Genomic DNA, 18,549 nt, shown 5'->3' with positions numbered 1-18,549 from the left:
ACCTGGTACCAGGCCAGGGGCTCTCCTTCCCCAACAGACCTGGTACCAGGCCAGGGGCTCTCCTTCCCCAACAGACCTGGTACCAGGCCAGGGGCTCTCCTTCCCCAACAGACCTGGTACCAGGCCAGGGGCTCTCCTTCCCCAACAGACCTGGTACCAGGCCAGGGGCTCTCCTTCCCCAACAGACCTGGTACCAGGCCAGGGGCTCTCCTTCACCAACAGACCTGGTACCAGGCCAGGGGCTCTCCTTCACCAACAGACCTGGTACCAGGCCAGGGGCTCTCCTTCACCAACAGACCTGGTACCAGGCCAGGGGCTCTCCTTCACCAACAGACCTGGTACCAGGCCAGGGGCTCTCCTACACCAACAGACCTGGTACCAGGCCAGGGGCTCTCCTACACCAACAGACCTGGTACCAGGCCAGGGGCTCTCTTTCACCAACAGACCTGGTACCAGGCCAGGGGCTCTCCTACACCAACAGACCTGGTACCAGGCCAGGGGCTCTCCTACACCAACAGACCTGGTACCAGGCCAGGGGCTCTCTTTCACCAACAGACCTGGTACCAGGCCAGGGGCTCTCCTTCACCAACAGACCTGGTACCAGGCCAGGGGCTCTCCTACACCAACAGACCTGGTACCAGGCCAGGGGCTCTCCTTCACCAACAGACCTGGTACCAGGCTAGGGGCTCTCCTTCACCAACAGACCTGGTACTAGGCTAGAGGCTTCCCTCACCTTATCAGCCAGGATGGCAAGGGTCCTCTCCAGACCGTTGGCAGAGCGGTCCTTGGCAGCGCGGGACAGCCTCTCAGCATAGTAGCTGACCTGGGTCTTCAGGGTGTTGATGTGGGAGATGATCTCCTTGGCCCGGACAATGTCCTGGGGGATGTACACTATAGACTGACAGCTGGACAGGGCACTGCTGCAGGGACGGACAGGGTGGGGTGTTAAGAGAACACAGCATTTACCCTGAGTCACTCATACAGTACTCACAGACACAGAGACCGTAGTCACAGACACAGAGACTGTAGTCACAGACACAGAGAATGTAGTCACAGACACAGAGAATGTAGTCACAGACACAGAGACCGTAGTCACAGACACAGTAGTCACAGACACGTAGACAGTAGTCACAGATACAGTAGTCACAGACAGACAGTAGACAGACAGACAGTAGACAGACAGACAGACACAGTAGACGTGTACAGACAGACAGTAGACGCAGATGTGTAGACAAAGATGGTAAGAGCACACACAGGAACGTGAGACGGAATGTGCACTGCATTCTGGGAACTGAACTGAAGGAGATTGTATTTCTGCAACATTCTCTCACACTGCTTGACAGATTACACACCTGGCTGCATACAATACATATCTGAATAATTCAACTCTGCTAGAACATTCTACTCTGCAGGTCTGGGACTGAGGTGAGCATCCATATCTGCATGCACAAGCCTGTTCCTCACCTGGAACACAGACAACACTATCTAGACATAGAACCACAGATGTTCAGAGTGAGGCAGACTGTTGAAGATGTAGAATGTACAATGCCATTGTTATGGATCTGTCGGTCTCTGTAGTTCTATGCCTCAAACCCCATAGCAAGCGCTCTACTGTAGATCACCCTCTGTCCATATAGAGTAGCTTACGATGGTACTCACAGGCAGCCATTGTGGATTCACACTTACAGTGGTGAAACACAGGAAAGTGACTGAGTGACTTACAGCTAAAACAACAAACTCAGTGACGGCGAACAAACTATTATTTCCGTGCAGAAAGAACCAAACAAACAGTGGGGAGAATAAAATGACTAAAGAACAGAATCAGAGTACATAGGAACTCACCATTCTTCCTCATAAACGCTGATTAGAAAATAAAGATGCAATTTGAAAAAATTAAAAAGCCAGAAAACTGAAAATCGTCGTTGAAATATAATTAAGGGGAAATGCCAAGGCTAAAAGCAGCATAGCATGTAGTGTATAATGAGAAAACAGACAGGAAGTCGGCTGTCAAAATGCGGATCATGCAGTAGCACAAGAACAAGGGATAAACAGACGTACATGGATTTGATAAATGAAGCATTTGACAGTATGTTGTGGTGTATCCTTCATTAACCACATACATAATATCATTCTCAGGATGTGATTCTCAACTGTATAATGACGTTAATGTTTAGACAAAAGCAGTGGTTTGTGTTTAATGCAGGTATTCATTCAGCCTAATGGTTAAAACCTTTTAAAAGGCCGTAAACATGTTTCGATGCAGTCCAACGTTCCAATACCATTTTAAAAGGGGATGGGGAGAGATACAAGAGTGTTTCTCTACCAAACACACACTTCGGATTCACTTGATTAGAAACTTGTCCGTTAAAAACGAGACTTAAAAAGCCAAGTCCAAACACAGCCAGATAGTCTGTCAGTAGGGTTGTTAGCTGAAAGAATGTGTTGCGTTGGCAGCAAGAAGGACACGCCTAATACAAAGGTCTAACCAAGGTTCTACCCCGGTTCCACCTCTTTGTGAGGTTCTGTACTCACTGTTTCTTGGCCTCCTCGAACTTGGTGATTTGCTTGCGCAGGCCGCTGTTCTTGAAGCCCTGGTAGTGGGCGGCGGGAGCCCCGATAGTCACCACGTCATACGTGTGGTCTGGGGGGGGGACATAACTATTAAGGCCAAAGTGGAGAGCTGTATGAACATCCAGGGGGGGAACAGGGTATGGGGCTCAGCTCACCAAAGCCAGACTCATCCTGCACCCTCATCCTCTGGACATGAAGGTTGGTGGGTATGAACTCCAGCTTCCTCTCTGCCTTCAGGTTACTGGCCTTGAACGACGGACCTGGAGGAAAGACCAGACAAAAGAGAGGGGTGGAATAGACAGAGTGGGATTCTCATGTTAAACCACAACAAACCACCTTAAACATAGTTATCTGAGGCTGAAATAAGTTAGTGTGTGTGTGTGTACTGTACTAACCCTTGTAGTTGGTGAGGTCAGAGAGAGTCTCCTGGTACGCGAGAATGATGTTCTGGTACTGAGTGACTATCTGTCGTCGTAGGTTCTCCCAGCATGGTGACAACTCCCCCAGCTCCTCCAGCTCACAAACCCTGAACACACGTCAAACACACACACTTTGGCAACTTAGGCATTAAATGAGATTTTATTCATGTACACTCAATTAACAAATCCCTGGACACGGTCACAAACGTGCATGTCGGTGTGTGTATATGTCTCTGTGTGTGTGTGTGACAATGTGTAGTAGTGTACCTGACAGCGTCCTCCTCCAGCAGTAGTTTGACATACTGTCTGGGGATGTTGAGAGACAACACACTTTCAGCCATCTGTTCTAGCACCCGCAGGTGGTGACCGTCCGTGGTGGGGAAACGGTACATTCTGGACATGGTGCCTCCAAACACTGAGAGACACACACACACGGAAAATGCTCAACATCATCTAACACAATATCTGAATCATTTATTTTGCTCCACAGGTCAAGTAATAAATGATAAAGGTCATATTTAGTCTCTGTGATGATTTAAAGTGTAAGAGGAGCATGTGAAAAAGTATTTCCTTCCCAGAGGACAATAAGCCATTCCACTGTATACGGGGCAGCAGGGTAGCCTAGTGGTTAGAGCGTTGGACTAGTGACCGGAAGGTTGCAAGTTCAAACCCCCGAGCTGACAATGTACAAATCTGTCGTTCTGCCCCTGAACAGGCAGTTAACCCACTGTTCCTAGGCCATCATTGAAAATAAGAATTTGTTCTTAACTGACTTGCCTGGTTAAATAAAGGTAAAATAAATAAATAAATAAAAAATGTCTGTCCAGACACACACACACACACACACACACACACACACCTGAGAGTGGTGACTAAGAAAAGAAACAAACAATCTCTCACTGAGCGTACGGGTAATGACATTTCTCAGTGAAACCTGCTAACATCCAGCCATGAGGGACGGATCGGATGGATGTCCAATCAAATCATTTAGAGCCGCAGAAATCATTTTTTAGAACAGACAATGACATTAGGTGAAATGTTACGGAAGACGAACTGCATTCGTCTCAGGTGACACTTATGAAATATTGGCGCCTGCTTACAAAGCGTCTCAGTGGGGAGACAGGCTCTTCTAGTGGGCTTTGGTAGAGGTGGTGCCAGTGGGCTGAGATAATGGGACAGACCCAGCTGTCCCTCCTACCTGATGTCAGCAGGGTGTCTTTGCATAAAGATGCATATTTGGCTCTGACACCCATGGATTCTGTCAGGCTCTCATCCACTGGAAGCACGGTCTGTGGCACACAGGGATAGAAGAGTCATACATGCAGGATACACACACACACGACCCTGGCCACGGTCTCGCAGGTCACGGGTGTCTGACATTTGGTGTCAGCGGTAGGGATCCGGTGAGAGTCTCGGAAGCTCACCCTGCCGTTGATGGCGTCTGGTAACCTGGCAACAGGCAGAGTCCTCTGATCCCTCTTCTCCTCTATCTGCCAGGCAATGATGGTGATGTTCCCCACGTGCTTGTTCTCTGCAGATCTGTTCATCAATAACACACACCAGTAGGGCTGTCAACGGCATCCCCCAGGAACACACAGTCTACAGTCAGCAACGATCAAACAGCAGAAAACTATGACAGACCCAAAACAATCTAGCTGAAAAATGTATAGGCTTCATATTTACATTACTATGGAGCCATACATTTAAGCATCCTCGTCTGTTATAAGACAATAATCATTTGGGTGTTTACATTTGTCCCATTTCACAAATGTACAAGAATATATTATACATGTGTGAATTAGATTTTTTTTCCCTCCCATCTCCTCCTGAGACCCCCTCACAGAGTGGGGTCACGGCCAGGGTCAGCCATTGATAACTAAAGAATGAAACAGGATTAGTGAGCGTTGGCAGCAAGGACACACCTGATACAACAGCAACCCTGGAACAATTAGGGTTAAGTGCCTTGCTCAAGGGCACATAGATTTTGTTTTACCTTGCCGGCTTGGGTTACTGGCACAGCGCTCCAACCACTAGGCTACCTGCCGCCTTATCAAAGGCATGGCAGTTAAGAACAAATTCTTATTTTACAACAACGGCCTAACCCGGCGACGCCGGGCCTATTGTGCGCCACCCTATGGGACTCCCAATCACGGCCTACTGTGATAGAGCCTGGATTCGAACCAGGGTGTCTGTAGTGACACACCTAGCACTGAGATGCAGAACACCGCGCCACTCGGGAGCAATATGAAGATAATTATAATCACATACAAATCCTGTCTGATCAGAGAGGTGTTTATGGTAGACACATGACTGTAAAGTCATGTAACCGGTGTCTCCCCTACCTCGGGGTCAGATGTAACCTGTGTCTCCCCTACCTCGGGGTCAGGTGTAACCTGTGTCTCCCCTACCTCGGGGTCAGGTGTAACCTGTGTCTCCCCTACCTCGGGGTCAGGTGTAACCTGTGTCTCCCCTACCTCGGGGTCAGGTGTAACCTGTGTCTCCCCTACCTCGGGGTCAGGTGTAACCTGTGTCTCCCCTACCTCGGGGTCAGGTGTAACCTGTGTCTCCCCTACCTCGGGGTCAGGTGTAACCTGTGTCTCCCCTACCTCGGGGTCAGGTGTAACCTGTGTCTCCCCTACCTCGGGGTCAGGTGTAACCTGTGTCTCCCCTACCTCGGGGTCAGGTGTAACCTGTGTCTCCCCTACCTCGGGGTCAGGTGTAACCTGTGTCTCCCCTACCTCGGGGTCAGGTGTAACCTGTGTCTCTCCTACCTCGGGGTCAGGTGTAACCTGTGTCTCTCCTACCTCGGGGTCAGGTGTAACCTGTGTCTCTCCTACCTCGGGGTCAGGTGTAACCTGTGTCTCTCCTACCTCGGGGTCAGGTGTAACCTATGTCTCTCCTACCTCGGGGTCAGGTGTAACCTATGTCTCTCCTACCTCAGGGTCAGGTGTAACCTGTGTCTCTCCTACCCCAGGGTCAGGTGTAACCTGTGTCTCTCCTACCCCAGGGTCAGGTGTAACCTGTGTCTCTCCTACCTCAGGGTCAGGTGTAACCTGTCTCTCCTACCTCAGGGTCAGGTGTAACCGGTGTCTCTCCTACCTCAGGGTCAGGTGTAACCTGTGTAACCTGTGTCTACCCTACCTCGGGGTCAGGTGTAACCTGTGTCTCTCCTACCTCGGGGTCAGGTGTAACCGGTGTCTCTCCTACCTCGGGGTCAGGTGTAACCTGTGTCTCTCCTACCTCGGGGTCAGGTGTAACCTGTGTCTCTCCTACCTCGGGGTCAGGTGTAACCTGTGTCTCTCCTACCTCGGGGTCAGGTGTAACCTGTGTCTCTCCTACCTCGGGGTCAGGTGTAACCTGTGTCTCTCCTACCTCGGGGTCAGGTGTAACCGGTGTCTCTCCTACCTCAGGGTCAGGTGTAACCGGTGTCTCTCCTACCTCAGGGTCAGGTGTAACCTGTGGTTCTTCTCTTGCAGCAACTCCTTCACAGGAAACAGAGCTGAGCCTAATAAATACATCTAGGTCAGGAGAAAGAGAGAAAGCGAGAGAATAAAAAGAGAGAAAGCGAGGGAGAGAACGAGGGAGAGAACAAGGGAGGGAGTGAGCGAGAGAGAAAGGATACAGAGACAGACGTCGAAGAAAACAACACTCCCAAGGTGGCTGGTGAGGGAAGGGAGGTGATGAGGAATAGGACTGATCTAGTAGTTTATTATCTGATGGGAGCAGGACATATTACTTGGTGTTTTAATGTCATCTTACCCAATATCATTTTACCCACCGTGCCCTGAGAGCGGTCCTTGACATCGTACACAGACAGCTTGACCTGCGTCTGCTGGTTGATCAGAGAGTCCTGGAAGAAGGCTATGCTGCTCAGGAATATAGGGTTATTGGTGCCCTGTAGGGGGAAGCAATCAATCCATGAAGCTCTCATTGTTGCATCATCTAAACTGTACACATACAGAAAGATATTAGTTAACAACATTCTAAAATCATGTTTTATTGTCACATACACCAGATAGGTGCAGTAGATTGTGTTGTTTTACAGGGCCAGCCATAGTAGTATGGCGCCCCTGGAGAAAATTGGGGTTAAGTTCCTTGCTCAAAGGCACATGGACAGATTCTTCACCTTGTCGGCTCGGGTATTCAAACCAGCGACCTTTCAGTTACTGGTTCAAACTTTGAACCGCTAGGCTACCTGCCGGATAACAACATCCTACAATCATATAGGAACACAACAGAGCAGTGCAGAGGGACGACGGCCCCAGGGTGCAGAGGGACGACGGATGATGGTCTGTCTCACCTCGATGATCTCAGTCTGGGCGTGTTTGGTCCAGAAGGCCTGGGGAGGGGTGGTGCAGCTCACTGCCACAAAGCTGTTGGGTTTCCGCTCCAGAGCTGGGGTCACCAACTCATTACAGGCTGGGGAGGGAGGGACACAGCACGTTGGAACAAGAAATGAAAGACAAATTCCTTTTACTGTACTCACTTCCTTTTACTGTACTCACCCACACTGAACTCTAGAACAGGCTCATCTGGATCCTGGCTGTTCCCTACAAAACAGCAAAGTAGCATTAACTCATACAAGTCATTTTCCACTAATTCAGTTGTCAGAAATGAGAGGACAACAGTGATAAAAACATGTTGGTGTACCTTGATATACAGACTGGATCAACAGGATGTGTACAAGGCAGGAAGTCATTCCATTACCAATTGTTCATCACATGGTCTCTCATATTGTTTGTTTCCTTGATATAGTCTGTGTCCAACACACAACCCTTTCCCATTCTCACCTGCGAGTGCCAGGCCGATCATCTCAGAGGAGAGGTCAAAGGTGTTGGCCCGGTACACTGACCAGGGTCTCTGGTGGCGGGGGCTACGCTCTCTAGCCTCCGACATCCTGATCCTGCTGGCCTTCTCCAGGGGGGAGGAGAGGCACGGGTGGTGGTGATAACACACACCCTTGTACTGAGCCACTCCACGGCCCCGCCTGGGCCTTCCTCTACGAGCTGAAAGAAGGAGGGAGAGATGGGGAGAAAGAGGGACAATGATAAACATAAGGGACCACACCAACTATACGTCCAGTCACATCTCCACTCTGACCATTGTTTCTCTCTCTCTTTTCCCTCTCTGTACCCCCCCTTCATCTTCTCCGCTCACGTTTCGCTTTTGGTGCAGGAGCACTGCAGGCTGTGGAGGTGGCTGGACTCCCAGAGGAGAGGCTAGTCCACATACAAAGAGAGAGAGGGATGGATATATATATATATATATATATATATATAGAGAGAGAGACAGGGATGGAGGGGCATCGACAGAGAGAGCAGCACGTGTCTGTTAACATGCAGTTAGACATCATTACTCTGCTTCAGCAGCATCCCCAGGGCACTGCATCCATCTCTCTGCTGCACAATTGCTCTCAACCACATCTGACAAATTAGATTGTGTGTGTGTGTGTGTGTGTGTGTGTGTGTACTGTTCCTCAGTGTGTGTCTATGTGTATACTTGGGTCTGACTGTCTAGCAAGGCTTTCGTCCATGGAATCCTACATTCAGAGTTTTGATACAGTGGATGCATGGTCTTTGTTTGGGCACAAAGTGTACAACATGAAGTAAACACAGACTGTCCTTTAGCCTGCCAGCAGACAGGAACCAGCTCTGAATACGATAATGTTATTCGTCCTGTTTACACAATGGTTTCCCGTCATTTCAAAACTGTTGCTTACAATTTCAAGGGGCACTTTATCACATTGATTCAGAGAGAAGCCACGATGGAGTAGGTGTCAAATTGCACATATTTCAACCCTCGAGTCATCAGTTAATTGATAGAAAAGAGGAACTGAGAGTTATAAAACGTATCATCTTAAATAATGGCGGCATACAGTGCCCTCAGAAAGTATTCAGACCCCTCAACTTTTTCCACATTGTTACGCAACAGCCTTATTCTAAAATGTATACAATATTTTAGTCCCATCAATCTACACACACACAACACCCCATAATGACAAAGTGAAAAGGTTTTGATAATAAATAAATAAAATTCTATATATATATATATATATATATATATATATATAGAAAGGCACACACCTATCTATATAAAAAGGTCCCACAGTTGACAGTGCATGTCAGAGCAAAAACCAAGCCAAGAGATTGAAGGAATTGTCCATAGATCTCCGAGACAGGATTGTGTCCAGGCACAAATCTGGGGAAGGGTACCAAAACATTTCTGTAACATTTAAGGTCCCAAAGAACCCAGTGGCCTCCATCATTCTTAAATGTAAGAAGTTTGGAACCACCAAGACTCTTCCTAGAGCAGGCCCCCGGGCCAAACTGAGCAATCGGGGGAGAAGGGCCTTGGTCAGGGAGGTGACCAAGAACCCTATGTCACCACACTTACAGAGCTCCACAGTTCCTCTGTGGAGATGGGAGAACCTTCCAGAAGGACAACCATCTCTGCAGCACTCCTCCAAATCAGGCCTTTATGGTAGAGTGGCTAGACGGAAGCCAATCCTGAGTAATAGGAACATGACAGCCCGCTTGGAGTTTGCCAAAAGGCACCAAAAGGACTCTCAGACCATGAGAAACAAGAGTCTCTGGTCTGATGAAACCAAGATTGAACTATTTGGCCTGAATGCCAAGCATCAAGTCTGGAAGAAACCTGGCACCATCCCTACGGTGAAGCATGGTGGCAGCATCATGCTGTGGGGATGTTCTTCAGCGGCAGGGACTGGGAGACTAGTCAGGACCAAGGGGAAGATGAATGGAGCAAAAGTACTGAGATATCCTTGATGAAAACCTGACCTCAGACTGGGGCGAAGGTTCACCTTCCAACAGGACAACGACCCTAAGCACACAGTCAAGACAACGCAGGAGTGGCTCCGAATGTCCTTGAGTGGCCCAGCCAGATCCCGGACTTGAACCCGATCGAACATCCCTGGAAAGACCTGAGAATAGCTGTGCAGCGAATGCACTGTATAAGCTGGCATCAACTGAAGAAGGGTCTGAATAGGCATAAATGGAGCAACTTGTGCCCTTTACGCAAAATAACAATGAGTGGTGACAGACGTTTTTCTCAATGTTGAACTGACACTTTCATATCAGTGATGCGTATTCCAAATAGAGCACATTTTTGCTCTCACTCTTCATCACAAAACCATCCAATGTCCCTCCCACTCCTCATCCTCTCCCCACACCTCCCCCTCAGGGGACATAGTTCGTCCAGGGAAGGCCCTCAGCCATTGGCCAGTTAGCCCAGGAACCAGGCCTCTCCTCAAACAGGAACAATTAGCCCATTTACACTGAGGCTGGAGGCTGTGGGTAGTAGACCAGCCCTGGTCTACTTAACAGCTTCAATAGAGATCCACACTCTATTTCTGTCACTGCTAACAGCTGGAGTATAGTAGCTAGCAACAGCCCACAGCACCAGGGCTAGAACACCTCAGAGAGACTAGGTCAGGCAAGGAGGAAAAGGTCAGAGCTGCTTGCTTTCACATACGTCTATTGACAATACCCAGCTTAGTCAAGATGATCAACACTGCCTGGATGTACCGTATAAACAAAACCACTTATCAAGGTTCCGTTGAACGCTTTGTTCCTCTGTGATACCACAGGTCCACTGCTGGGTTAAATGACGAGTGTTGGGCTGATATGTAGGGCATCCTTTATGCAGAGAGCCTTTCTAGCGTTCATGTGGACTTTCCCAGAGATTCAGCTGTGGCGAGATAATATAAACAGCAGGATCTTTTTCTCAGGATTCTGATGGAACCACTCCATCTGCCCCCTATTGTCTCCATGGTAACAACAGTGCGCTCTTCAAAGTATCACTCTGGGCCTTGCTCAATGAAACACATTGACCAGGTTTCCTGAAGAAAAAGGTTTACTTATGTAGTTGGACTGTAAGGACATGACATGGCAGAAGGGTTAGTCATCAGCTTGACTGGAAGGCGGCACATTACTGTGTGTTATGATGATGATGAGTAGGAGCAGAAGGATAAGGACATCCTGCTAGCTTAATGATGTCTGCTCTGATCAAGTAGGTAAACTTCCCCTGCAGGCCAGTGTTTCTCCTAGGTTACATCAAGGACATCCTGCTAGCTTAATGATGTCTGCTCTGATCAAGTAGGTAAACTTCCCCTGCAGGCCAGTGTTTCTCCTAGGTTACATCAAGGACATCCTGCTAGCTTAATGATGTCTGCTCTGATCAAGTAGGTAAACTTCCCCTGCAGGCCAGTGTTTCTCCTAGGTTACATCAAGGACATCCTGCTAGCTTAATGATGTCTGCTCTGATCAAGTAGGTAAACTTCCCCTGCAGGCCAGTGTTTCTCCTAGGTTACATCAAGGACATCCTGCTAGCTTAATGATGTCTGCTCTGATCAAGTAGGTAAACTTCCCCTGCAGGCCAGTGTTTCTCCTAGGTTACATCAAGGACATCCTGCTAGCTTAATGATGTCTGCTCTGATCAAGTAGGTAAACTTCCCCTGCAGGCCAGTGTTTCTCCTAGGTTACATCAAGGACATCCTGCTAGCTTAATGATGTCTGCTCTGATCAAGTAGGTAAACTTCCCCTGCAGGCCAGTGTGTCTCCTAGGTTGCATCAAGGACATCCTGCTAGCTTAATGATGTCTGCTCTGATCAAGTAGGTAAACTTCCCCTGCAGGCCAGTGTGTCTCCTAGGTTGCATCAAGGACATCCTGCTAGCTTAATGATGTCTGCTCTGATCAAGTAGGTAAACTTCCCCTGCAGGCCAGTGTGTCTCCTAGGTTGCATCAAGGACATCCTGCTAGCTTAATGATGTCTGCTCTGATCAAGTAGGTAAACTTCCCCTGCAGGCCAGTGTTTCTCCTAGGTTACATCAAAAGAAAGGAAGGGAACTAAATACCCGGACTGCATAGCCTCAAATATTTTGGTCTATGTTTAGGCAGGGGTGTGCAACAGAGCTAGGGAAGGGTGGTGGGCGTCCCGCCTATGCATTCATACGGGAAACCCTGTTGTAGAGACACACATCCCCAGAGTGCCGTCAGTTAGGCATCATTCCACAGAGGCTGGGGGCTTTACTAGCAGGAGTACAAGGTGCCGGAGGCCTGTCTTGTCTAATCAGGCAGAAATGCTGGAGGAGAGCCCATCGATAGCAAGCGGATGCTGCTGGTGGTGAAAAGCTCAGCAGATACAGGTCTGGTTAGCACACTCATCACAGATCCTCTTCTGCCCTGCCAGAGCACATGTGGCTCTGGTCAAATAAAGTGCACCATATAGGCAATAGGGTGAACTTCAGGGAATGAATCCAAATGTCTTGTATGTGCTCTCTGTACAATGGATCAACATTGATTGAATTCATTGTCAGATTTTTTTGGCTACTATCTGCAACTGTTCTGTAATTGCCTGGGAATATGGGCCACATTGGTAAGAGCCAAATGGTAGCAGACGGTGGTAGGCCTGATCATCGACGACAATGGTGCCAGGATCGTGGACTACAGGAAAGGGAGGGCCAAGCACAACCCCCCATCCACATCGACAGGGCTGTAATGGAGCAGGTTGAGAGTCATTTCCTCTGTGTCCACATCACCAAGGAAGTAACATGGTCCTCACACACTAACACAGTCAAGGCACATCAACACCTCTTCACCCTCAGGAGGCTGACAAGATTTGACATGGGCCCTCAGATCCTCAAAAAGTTCTACAGCTGCACAATTGAGAGCATCTTGACTGGCTGCATCACAGCTTATGGCAACTGCTTGGCATCCGACCGTAAGGCGCTAGAGGGTAGTGCGTACGACCCAGTACATCACTGGGGCCAAGCTTCCTGCCATCCAGGAACTCTATACCAGGCTGTGTAAAAGGAAGGCCCTAAAATTTGTCAAAGACTCCAGCCACCCAAGTCATAGACTGTTCTCTCTGCTACTGCACGACAAGCGGTAGCGATGCACCAAGTCTGGAACCAACAGGACCCTAAATTAGCTTCTACCCCCAAGCTAGAAGACTACTAAATAAGTTAACCAAATAGCTACCTTGACTATCTGCAATGATCCCCCTGCTCAAAATCTTTTGACGCATCACATACGCTTCTGCTACCGTTTATTATCTATACTGTTGCCTAGTCACTTTACCCCTACCGACCCTGGGTCTCGACCCCGCCCTGTGCAACTGGGTACTGGACTTCCTGACGGGCCGCCCCCAGGTGGTGAGGGTAGGTAACAACATCTCCTCCCCTCTGATCCTCAACACTGGGGCCCCACAAGGGTGCGTTCTGAGCCCTCTCCTGTACTCCCTGTTCACCCACGACTGCGTGGCCATGCACGCCTCCAACTCAATCATCAAGTTTGCGGACGACAACAGTGGTAGGCTTGATTACCAACAACGACGAGACGGCCTACAGGGAGGAGGTGAGGGCCCTCGGAGTGTGGTGTCAGGAAAATAACCTCACACTCAACGTCAACAAAACTAAGGAGATGATTGTGGACTTCAGGAAACAGCAGAGGGAACACCCCCCTATCCACATCGATGGAACAGTAGTGGAGAGGGTAGCAAGTTAAGTTCCTCGGCATACACATCACAGACAAACTGAATTGGTCCACTCACACAGACGGCATCGTGAAGAAGGCGCAGCAGCGCCTCTTCAACCTCAGGAGGCTGAAGAAATTTGGCTTGTCACCAAAAGCACTCACAAACTTCTACAGATGCACAATCGAGAGCATCCTGGTGGGCTGTATCACCGCCTGGTACGGCAACTGCTCCGCCCTCAACCGTAAGGCTCTCCAGAGGGTAGTGAGGTCTGCACAACGCATCACCGGGGGCAAACTACCTGCCCTCCAGGACACCTACACCACCCGATGTTACAGGAAGGCCATAAAGATCATCAAGGACATCAACCACCCGAGCCACTGCCTGTTCACCCCGCTATCATCCAGAAGGCGAGGTCAGTACAGGTGCATAAAAGCTGGGACCGAGAGACTGAAAAACAGCTTCTATCTCAAGGCCATCAGACTGTTAAACAGCCACCACTAACATTGAGTGGCCGCTGCCAACACACTGACACTGACTCAACTCCAGCCACTTTAATAATGGGAATTGATGGGAATGATGTAAATATATCACTAGCCACTTTAAACAATGCTACCTTATATAATGTTACTTACCCTACATTATTCATCTCATATGCATACGTATATACTGTACTCTATATCATCCTTATGTAATACATGTATCACTAGGCACTTTAACTATGCCACTTTGTTTACATACTCATCTTATATGTATATACTGTACTTGATACCATCTACTGTATCTTGCCTATGCTGCTCTGTACCATCACTCATTCATATATCCTTATGTACATATTCTTTATCCCCTTACACTGTGTATAAGACAGTAGTTTAGGAATTGTTAGTTAGATTACTTGGTTATTACTGCATTGTCGGAACTAGAAGCACAAGCATTTCGCTACACTCGCATTAACATCTGCTAACCATGTGTATGTGACAAATAAATTAGATTTTTTGATTTATGTACATATCTACCTCAATTACAATGTACCGCTGCACATTGACTCGGCTATATACACAGGGTACCAGTACCATGTCATTGTTACTCATGGTGTATTCCTTGTTTTACCATTTTTTTTCTATATTTTTCTCTCTGCATTGTTGGGAAGGGCCTGTAAGTAAGCATTGCACTGTTAGTCTACACCTGTTGTTTATGAAGCACGTGACAAATAACATTTGATTTATAGCGCCAGAGTGAGGAGACCCTGATGATTAGTAACTCACATGAACTGGGACATGTGCTTTTGGAGCTTCCATGGCTAGGTTAACAAATCCTTGCTGGGTTTCTGACGTAGTTTCTCACACCCAGTAACGACTGGAGAATACCGCACAGACTGGGACCAGACTCGGTTCAAACCGGTTTCTTTTTTTTTTGCGAATACGGATTTGATGAATTTTCAGTGTCTTCGTTTTACCCTGGTCACCTGGTACTGTAGGTTAACCAGATATGAGTAAACAGAGACATTGACACTTGTGACTTAAATGTAATGTAAATGTGACATTGTCCTCACCAGAGAAGGACTTACAATGCGATGCATAGGTTTCTACCTGATTTAACTTAAAAAGGAGGGAAGTCACACCAACGGCGACAGCTGGTCTTACTGGCATCCCGATCTGACTGGCAGGGTTTAGTGGATTTCACTTCTGCTGTTATGTTAAGTCTAATGCTGCACGCAACTGGAAAGCTCTCTATGAAGGAACCGGGTGAGTGAGTTTGTAACATTGAGGACATTGTGAGGCGTCCACGGTACTGCCTGAAAGATTTCTCCTTTCTCTCCCTGTTTACTCCTACCCAGCAGACTACACTCCTGCTAATTCTACCGTTAATGAGTCTAATACAGCCGTGTGACTCTGACTCCATCAGGATTACCAGCCAAGCGACAAGATCATTCTTTAATTTGTCTTGAATCTTAAAAACCTCAGTGAAAGCACCTCAAGGCTCCGTGTTTCTTCCCACTCTGTGCTGGTTTCAGGAACCTCCCCCCGGAACTCCTCTGAGTGGGATTGACACTATCACATGGAGGAGTCTTGTCCAACCACACCTGGAAATGAGGATGTGTTTGTATCAAGGGTTTCTCTGCTCTCAGTCTCAGACAGTCTCCAAGCCTGAGAAGGGCAGTGTGGAGGAGAGCTCAGTCCTGTTGCCCTTAAAAGGCAAAACAACGGTTTCTGTGTTGACTGACTGCCACGGTTCTGACTGTCCAGGCCAGGCATCACACACACACAGACGACGAGCTAAAAGCATACCGTCTCAGAGTTTCCTCAGATCTGGACTTCCCATCTCTCCCTTATCAAACACTCCTATACAGAATGCAGGATAACGGCTCTCCCTTCATGTCACTAGTTACCATCTTACTGTCGTCCTCCTGCACTCCCAGCCCACATTAGTTATTTTTATAGCTCCGGCCTTGTCTAAACAGACTTCAACTCTGCACCACACCAGTATGTGTCATAATGACTATGGAGAAGGTAAACACTGCTGGAGAGCAAACAGAGTACATTCATTAAAAATAAAAATAAATATCTTGACACTAACAGTGCCTATTTTATCTGTCTAAATGAGGGGCTGTGAGTAAGCCCTGTATCAGGGTCAAATAGCACTGGATTCATCATATCATTTAATAGTCCCTATCAAAATAACATCTCCAAAATCTTAGACTTCCCTGACATTTTCATTTCCTGAATAAATATCCAGATGAATTTGTAGGTGCAAAAAGTCTTACATATTCTTCACCTTCATTTGTAGAGTAGTTAGAGCTGCCCTCCAGACTAGACTGGCTACCTAGTTCCTACAGTAGTTAATATTGCCCTCCAGACTAGACTGGCTACCTAGTTCCTACAGTAGTTGATATTGCCCTCCAGACTAAAGGTTGACCGATTAATTAGGGCCGATTTCAAGTTTTCATAACAATCGGTAATCGTCATTTTTGGACGCTGATTATGGCTGATTACATTGCACTCCACGAGGAGACTGCGTGGCAGGCTGACTACCTGTTACGCGAGCGCAGCAAGGAGCCAAGGTAAGTTGCTAGCTAGCATTAAACTTATCTTATATAAAAAAAACAATCAATCTTAACATAATCACTAGTTAACTACACATGGTTGAGGATATTACTAGGTTAACTTGCTTGTCCTGCGTTGAATAGAATTGATGAGGTGCCTGTTAATTTATCATCGAATCACTGCCTACTTCACCAAATGGGTGATGATTTACCAAGCTCATTCTCGAAAAAAAGCACTGTCGTTGCACCAATGTGTACCTAACCATAATCATCAATGCCTTTCTTAAAATCAATACACAAGTATATATTTTTTAAACCTGCATATTTAGTTAATATTGCGAGTCAGGGTATATGCAGCAGTTTGGGCCGCCCGGCTCATTGCTCACTGTGTGAAGACCATTTCTTCCTAACAAACACAGAATTTTACATAATTATGACAGAACATTGAAGGTTGTGCAATGTAACAGCAATGTTTTCACTTAAGGATGCCACCCGTCAGATAAAATACGGAATGAAAATCGAAATGATAGGTCATTAATATGGTCAAATCCAGAAACTAAGGCTCATATTTGTGTGTTTATTATGTTATAATTAAGTCTATGATTTGATAGAGCAGTCTGACTGAGCGGTGGTAGGCAGCAGCAGGCTCGTAAGCATTCATTCAAACAGCACTTTCCTGCATTTGCCAGCAGCTCTTCGCTGTGCTTCAAGCATTGCTCTGTTTATGACTTCAAGTCTATCAACTCATGAGATTAGGCTGGCAATACTATAGTACCTATAAGAACATCCAATAGTCAAAGGTCCATTGAAAACAAATGGTATGGAGAGAAATAGTCCTATAATTCCTATAATAACTACAACCTAAAACTTCTTACCTGGGAATATTGAGACTCGTTAAAAGGAACCACCAGCTTTCATATGTTCTCATGTTCTGAGCAAGGAACTTAAACGTTAGCTTTTTACATGGCACATATTGCACTTTTACTTTCTCCTCAACACTGTTTTTGCATTATTTAAACCAAATTGAACACTTTTCATTATTTATTTGAGACTAAATTGGTTTTATTATATTATGTTAAAATAAAAAAAGTGTTCATTCAGTAGTTGTAATGGTGATTATTCCAAATATAGTATTTAAAAAAAAAAAATATATATATATATATATATATATATATAGTATTCGGCCCCCTTGAACTTTGCGACCTTTTGCCACATTTCAGGCTTCAAACAAAGATAAAACTGTATATTTAAAAAAAACATTGCAGCCTGCAGGTAGAAAATATCCTGATAAAAATAAATATTCTATAAATCACATTGCCTAAACTGAGTACCGGCACCTCAAATGGTCTACTGCTTGAGCTCCTGCTCCTCTTATAGAATATTATCTAAAAAGTATTGTGGAGCTCCTGCACCTAATTATATGAACAGTACCAGAACCCAAAATGAGTTACTGAATGTATGCACTGATAAGAAGTAATCAGGTCTATTTCATGACGTTTCCACTGGATCAGAGCATGACATTTTTCCCTTTCACGCTGAGCGGTTACCAAAAGGGAGAAAGATGGAAAAGATTTTTCAAATACATTGAGGAACGATTGTAATTCTCAATGGATGTAAAAACAGACTTTGTTTGCTTTCAGTTTGGAGGTGGTGTAAACATCACTCTGAGAAGCTCAACAGTTCATTAGTTGTGGTGCATTAAGCCAATCAGATCCGCAAATGGACACATTTTATATGCCTACATTTGGGCGCAGGCCAGGTAGGGACCCCAATTTTTCACTTTAAAATGCAGGCCAAAGAAAAAAACATTGATTTCAAAGTTTAACAAACCACACAAATCTATGCACAATGACTACTTTTAACAATTGACACAGTAAATGAATAAAATGATTGAAAACAGCAGATGCAAGGTTTGGTAACAGAATTAGGGTAAAATCTCCCTCAGTTTTATTCTGTTACCAAGTTTTGTACCAGCACAGTTCATCCTGTAAATGTGTTGTAAAATGTTCTGTGTTAAATTGTTA

The 18,549-nt window shown here is 46.6% G+C and overlaps 1 protein-coding gene and 1 long non-coding RNA gene across 6 annotated transcripts in view; both read right to left on the bottom strand.

Moving 5' to 3' along the window:
* Positions 1-18,549, bottom strand: part of LOC118380626 (inositol polyphosphate-4-phosphatase type I A-like) — a 39,936-nt gene that overhangs the window by 12,176 nt on the left and 9,211 nt on the right. Inside the window, exons 2-14 of one of the 4 annotated variants that reach the window (XM_052489036.1) lie at positions 7,781-7,996; positions 7,496-7,540; positions 7,291-7,409; positions 6,769-6,885; positions 6,429-6,508; positions 4,415-4,529; positions 4,189-4,279; positions 3,258-3,405; positions 2,967-3,097; positions 2,727-2,831; positions 2,533-2,641; positions 1,843-1,860; positions 734-920 (exon numbers count right to left, since the gene is read on the bottom strand). In XM_052489036.1, coding sequence (XP_052344996.1) covers positions 734-920; positions 1,843-1,860; positions 2,533-2,641; positions 2,727-2,831; positions 2,967-3,097; positions 3,258-3,405; positions 4,189-4,279; positions 4,415-4,529; positions 6,429-6,508; positions 6,769-6,885; positions 7,291-7,409; positions 7,496-7,540; positions 7,781-7,886 — 1,371 coding nt within the window. In that variant the 5' untranslated portion in view covers positions 7,887-7,996. Of the gene's footprint in view, positions 1-733; positions 921-1,842; positions 1,861-2,532; positions 2,642-2,726; positions 2,832-2,966; positions 3,098-3,257; positions 3,406-4,188; positions 4,280-4,414; positions 4,530-6,025; positions 6,044-6,428; positions 6,509-6,768; positions 6,886-7,290; positions 7,410-7,495; positions 7,541-7,780; positions 7,997-18,549 lie in introns of those variants that run through there. The other 3 variants (XM_052489033.1, XM_052489035.1, XM_052489034.1) reach the window with 3 other exon arrangements.
* Positions 4,537-6,020, bottom strand: LOC127914052 (uncharacterized). Of its 2 annotated transcripts, none has more exons than XR_008087743.1 (3): positions 5,927-6,020; positions 5,366-5,827; positions 4,537-5,332 (listed from the first exon to the last, which is right to left on the bottom strand). It is a non-coding gene; the product is annotated as an uncharacterized LOC127914052 (long non-coding RNA). The 2 variants fall into 2 exon arrangements; XR_008087742.1 differs by having other exon boundaries at positions 5,366-5,860; positions 5,927-6,015.

The sequence above is a fragment of the Oncorhynchus keta genome, chromosome 30 (assembly GCF_023373465.1).
Source record: "Oncorhynchus keta strain PuntledgeMale-10-30-2019 chromosome 30, Oket_V2, whole genome shotgun sequence".
Lineage (NCBI taxonomy): Eukaryota > Metazoa > Chordata > Actinopteri > Salmoniformes > Salmonidae > Oncorhynchus > Oncorhynchus keta.
This window is presented reverse-complemented; position numbering and strand designations above follow the sequence as displayed.